This window comes from Arachis ipaensis, chromosome B05 (assembly GCF_000816755.2).
Source record: "Arachis ipaensis cultivar K30076 chromosome B05, Araip1.1, whole genome shotgun sequence".
Classification (NCBI taxonomy): domain Eukaryota; kingdom Viridiplantae; phylum Streptophyta; class Magnoliopsida; order Fabales; family Fabaceae; genus Arachis; species Arachis ipaensis.
Window position 1 is genome coordinate 138,895,071 of NC_029789.2, and position 6,444 is coordinate 138,901,514.

The window sequence follows — 6,444 nt, forward strand, 5'->3', positions numbered from 1 at the left end:
AACATTAGTTAAAATCATTAATTTTTGATCTATTAATTTTGATAACTTAATTATTTCTTCTCTTAAATCTTCTAATTTACTCTTTTCCATTAGGTGACGCTTTTCTTTGTGAAGAGCTACGGTTTTAAGTGAAAAGTGTGGCTTTAAAAAGTGTAGTTTAAGTAAGCAAATCTTTAAATCTGTACAGATTTAGATCTGTACCATATAATTTTCTTTATCCAATATATCTTTTTGTTTAATTACAAGGTACATCGACTATACTTTTGCACAAAGATATGGGACAACGTCAACAATTATTGTCTACCGTTTTATTTTTTTTTATCCAATATATCTATGATGATAAGCTCATGAGTCATGAACTAGATAGTAGCAAAGTTTTTGATTGATGCGGACCAAAAAGGATGTCATAAGTCATAAAATATCATAAACAAACAAAATAATATTCTTTTGCACCAAAATATCCGATACACAGCTGTCATGTTTGGTCGTACCAACTAATTAAATATTATGTAAGATTAATTTTAATAATCATTGAAAAAATTAATATTAAACTAAAATTAATCACTGAAAGATCAATAATATTGGATGTACAAATTAAAATTAAAATTAAATCAAATTTCAACTAAATGCTCCCTCTGTCATGATATCATAATACGATAATTTATATGAATATGATATAAAATATAAAATATATTTATTTCATTAACAGCCGAGGAAAGTTTTCATGTATTATTGTTTTAAAAAGGAAAAAAAAATTAATAAGCATGTATCATCTTTTGGCTTACCCTAAAGTTTCCTTTTAAATTGAGATTAAAGTTAAGGCACTCCCAAAGTCCCTATGATTGTCCAATTGCATCATTGTTAATTATGGAAATTAAATATCCCTTTTAAATTTTAAATTATTTTCATTTTATTTGGACAGCCCTGCCCCCTTCCTTTCTAATCATTTTTTTTTTTGTTTTTCAAGTGCATGAACCTTAAAATAACACGTGGAAAATACAGTTAAGTTTACTTTGATCTGAAATTAAGGAATTTGATTGATTTAGTTTTCGAGATCTTAATTGTACTACTAAATTAGTTTTTCAAATTAAAAAAAATGTACTATATTAGTTCTCTCATTTTCTACCACTAGAGTACTGACGTCGTCAGTAACGTGGCCAATTCTTGCCACGTTGAACATAGAGAAACAACGTCATTTATGATTTGGCGTAAAACATCTCTTGAAACGACATCATTTGTTTTTTATGAGAAGTAAAACATTAACTCTCTTTTGTCTTTTTTTGTCTTCAATTTCTTCATGAGCGATGTAGAGAAAAAAAATTCTCTTTTGAGTGACAGAAATTAGTGACTCGTAGCTGCAACCTGCAATAGAATTTCAAGAGACCATTGGAACACGATGTAGACTGTACACTCGTCTAGAGAGTTCGTTTATCATTGCAAGAATCTTCTATTTCGTCACAGAGTTGAGTGAGAAGGAAAAAAATTTTGATACTAACTACTCCCTGTCTCAACACAATGAACCCACTACCACATCCAATTCTAATCCGAACTAAACTAATAAATCCACTGTCTCTGCTGATAATACTTTACCTTCCAACAACATAGAACCAACAAATCCTGGTGCTAATAACTCCCTGTCTCACAACAATGAACCCACTACTACATCCAACTCTAATCCTAATCAAGCTACTAATGCATAGCCTATTAATATTCCTATGCGAGTGCAGAAATTAGACACCATGTCCGAACATCCCACAATTGTGCTCGAAATTTTCAAGCGAATACAACAGTGCTTCAAACTACACTGCCTCCTACAAGGACATGTACACACTGTAATGCACGTCTGTTTCACCATGAAACATTTGACATGTGTTGCAATGGAGGAAAAGTCTCTTTGCCCCAAGTAAATGCTCCTCAGGAATTACTAGACATCTTCTTAGACCCTTCTGCAGAAGGGAACCATTTTAGGAAACACATTCGTGGTTACAATCATGTTTTTTCATTCACTTCGTGTGGTGTACACATAGACGAACAATTAGCTTCAGCAAGACATGGTATATATACATTCCGTGCTCAAGGATCAATGTACCACAGTATAGGAGGATTTCATCCGGGTCAGGGGGCGCGGCCACGCTTCTTGCAACTATATATATACGATACTGATCACGAGTTACAAAATAGGATGCTGGAGAACACACAACTGCATGAAAGTTTGGTTTTGAAGCTACAACAATTGTTGCACCAATATAATTCTTTTATCCATGTATTCCGCCAGCTTGCACAACGACTAGATGTGCAAGAGTGTAGTTTGGTGATCAGAGAGCGACCTGCTAATCAACCACAATACAGTCTCCCAACTGCTTCACAAGTAGCAGCCATAATAGTCGGTGATGATATTGAAACAATGGTGCGAGGACGGGATATCAAGGTTCAAACCCATGCTGGTAACCTCAGAAGGATTCAAGAGTTTGTTGGGTATTACGATCCACTACAATATCCTCTTTTTTTTCCATTTGGAACCCATGGATGGGATATAAATACTCGAACTCAACGTGAAAACAAAGTATCATGCCGGACATATTATAGCTATATGCTCCAGGTACAAACTCCTATATTTGTTACATCATTTATAGACTTCCGTAGATGATAGTTTGTACCAATAAATCATTTCACAATTTCTAACAATTTTCTATAATCCTCAATATTCGTAGATCCGCCCCAATGATCACTCAACAGTTTTGCAAGCGGGGCGACTTCTTCAACAATATGTTGTTGACAACTATGTGAAAATGAAAACATGCAAGTTAAGATGGGTTCGACAAAGACAAAGGGAACTTCGAGCTGAACTGTATCAAGGCTTGCAAGATGCTTTGCACACAGGAGAGAATAATGCTGGTAATTACTCAACTTAACGGCCACATGATTGATCATTACGTGTTCCTAAATTTAAACTTTAAAACTAATAATACTTTTCTCTAAAATCTGTTTTAGAAAATGTTGGCAGAAGAACGATATTACCATCGTCGTTCGTGGGCAGTCGTCGAGACATGACTCAACGGTACGAGGATGGAATGGCTATTGTTCTTAAAGAAGGAAAACCAGATATTTTTCTAACTATGACATGCAATCCATCATGGTCAGAAATAGCTTCGGAACTCAGTCCTACTCAAACTCCACAGGATCGTCCGGATCTGACAACTAGGATTTTCAGAGCCAAATTCGAACAATTAAAACAGGATGTTATTACCAAAGGTGTACTGGGAAAGGTGAAAAGTTATATTTATGTCACCGAATTTCAGAAAAGAGGATTGCCACACGTACATATGTTGCTAATCTTAGAAAACAATGACAAATTGAGTGATCCTGACCAATATGATAGTTTGGTCCAAGCGGAAATACCATGTAAAGAAACAGAACCACACTTACATGAGGCAGTGCTAAGGCATATGGTCCATGGTTCTTGCGGAACACTAAATCAATCTTCACCGTGCATGAAGAACGGTCAATGTAAACGCAACTACCCAAAAGAGTTCGTACCAGAGACACGACGAGGTGATGACTCATATCCTCAATATAGGAGGCGATTTGATACTCCAATTCCTATCAACCAAAATGTCACCATTGACAATAGATGGGTGGTTCCGTACAACCCTTGGCTACTACTGAAGTATGATTGCCATATCAATGTAGAGATATGTAACAGTATCAAGAGGATAAAATATCTATACAAGTATTGCTATAAGGGACCAGACCGTGTGGCAATGGAGGTTCACAAAAGATCTCATTATGATGAGGTGCAACAGTTTATTGATGCAAGATGGATTGCCGCTCCAGAGGCATGCTGGAGGATATTTCGATTCAACCTTTACCGAATGTACCCATCAGTTGAGAGGTTGCAAGTTCATTTGCCAAATCAACATCAAGTGAGCTTTTATGAGCACCAAACTATTTCTGAAATAGTTAATAATGACTATTTCTCAAGAACAATGCTCACTGAATTCTTTGCACTTAATCGGGCCGATGACCAACAATCTAGACATCTTTTGTACAGGGAAATTCCAGAATATTACAGTTGGCACAGCAAGGAAAAAGAATGGCATCGACGCAGGTCACAAAAGAGAGCTATTGGTCGGATCTATACCGTTTCGCCAACAGAAGGTGAAAAATTCTATTTGCGTATTCTATTGTCAAATGTAAGAGGCCCAACTGGTTGGGATGATTTGCTAACGGTCGATGGTATCCAATATTCGTCCTTTAGGAAATCCGCTCAGCATCGAGGACTGTTGGAGAGTGATAGTAGTATAAGATCATGTTTGGTTGAGGCATCCATTTTGAGAATGCCATGCGCTTTAAGAAGGATGTTTGCCACCATTCTAATTTTTTGTGAGCCAACAGATGTAAGAAGTTTGTGGGACGAGTTTCTTTCATGTATGGTGGATGATTACGCATCAACAAGCACTACAACCTGCAATGGGTTGACAAATCGTTTGTTTAGGGATTTAAATGACATCCTCCTACAACATGGAAAACATATTGGACAATACGATTTACCAGCTCTAACCTCGGACAACGACAACGACAACTTCATGCCTAGAATTATTCAAGAAGAAATGTCCATCGAAGTTCCTCAAGAAGACCTGTGTTCTATAGAAAGATTGAATCATGACCAGTCTGCAGCTTTCAGGTGCATTATGAATACAATTGATCGAAGAGAAAGTGGAGTGTTCTTCGTGGATGGACCAGGAGGAGCAGGTAAGACATTTCTTTACAGAGCTATAATTGCAGACTTAAGAAGTAAAGGGCATATTGTCTTGGTAACTGCGTCCTCAGGAATAGCTACAACTTTACTGCTTGGTGGTCGAACAGCTCATTCTAGATTTAAGATCCCAATCAATGCAGAGCCATCCTCCACGTGCAATATAAGTAAACAATCTGATCTTGCAAAACTGATTAGGCAGTGAAAGGAACTAGAACCTCTACTTATCCCAACAGGTATGCACCAACTACGATTCACATATATAAATTATAAAAATTATATCATACATCCTTAAAATATATCATTATTGGTTTTTTAATAAATTATAGTTTGCAATGTTTGTATATACTTTGAAAAGAATTCAAAATTTGATTTCTTTAAATGTTGCTATCAATTTTATAATTTTAGCAATAAAATTATAAAAATTAAAATTTTAAAACTAATAATAGGTAGAGGTATGTCTTATTTGGGATATATCATTACTTAATTCTAAAGTAATATATATAGGACACTACTGCAATATATTGTGATACATATATGCAATAAATTACAGGAAACAGGATTTCAATCGTTATGGAATACATGGAAAGATGAGCAATCAATTGCATCGATGAGACCAATTGACGATAAAGTAAGGATTACATAATTAATGACAGTGACAACTACACTGATGATACATATTTTTGTTTTAGTGTTACTGATCAAACGTGCAATTGACACAGGTTCATCTAATCAAAATTTATTCTATTGGTTGGGGAGGTACAGTTAAAGCAGAGAAAACTCAACTATGGAAGATGGTAAAAAGAGAAATATTGGAACAAAAAAATAAAAGGTAATGCAATAAACCTTTGTTACATAATAAATATTTCCGTCTATTTCGTCCTATATACCAACTATGTTAAAACTTTAACTCTTTTTTTTCAGCCATGAACTTAGAAGAACACAACTAACTCATTTCGAACCAAAACAATATCATTGCAGGTAATTATTATTAAAAAAAATTCCTAACAAAAAAAGATGTAATTTCATTTAATTTACATTTTGTCAATGATAAACAAGGATTAATGTCATTTCTTTTGTCCTTTCAGAAAGTTCAATGCAAAACAAGATGTCACAATTCTACAGGTTTTAATTAAATTCTTCTCTATAATAAGCAATCAATTTAATTGAATAAACCTGAAGCATTTATATGGTTATTTTTATGGTAAACAAAATCTGACAGTTTTTCAAGATGCAAGAAGTTATTGACAAGGAGATGTATAATGAATTAAGACGGATTTTTTCTAGGTACACAATCTTTGTATTCTCCTATTTTTTCAGTAATACTCTTATAGTTTGATATTTTAAAACGAAAAAAATAAGCATATTCATTTCTTCTATCCTTCCATTATTTGTAGGAAAATGCAGGTCTCTTCAGATTCAGAATCATATTTTGGCCTACCACTTAAAAAAGAAGAAGACAAACATGAATATCCATGATATTTAGAAAAAATTAATCTTTTGTAAATAACTAACATGCATTTGGGTTTATAGATATTTATAGATATATACTCTTTTTAAATTTGGATAATATTTTTGTCGTTATTTCTGGAACTATATCTTTTACTGATAATATACATATATTTTTATTGTGTGCTTTTATAATTTAGCATTTTAAAGGTTTTCTATAGTAGTTTTACCCTCAACAG

The 6,444-nt window shown here is 34.1% G+C and overlaps 1 protein-coding gene across 1 annotated transcript; it reads left to right on the plus strand.

Annotated features, from left to right (window-relative positions):
* LOC107641294 lies at nt 1,868-4,961 on the plus strand. Its single transcript, XM_016344791.1, has 3 exons — nt 1,868-2,599; nt 2,712-2,895; nt 2,992-4,961. Exons 1-3 carry the CDS (start codon nt 1,868-1,870, stop codon nt 4,959-4,961), a joined length of 2,886 nt encoding a protein of 961 aa, XP_016200277.1.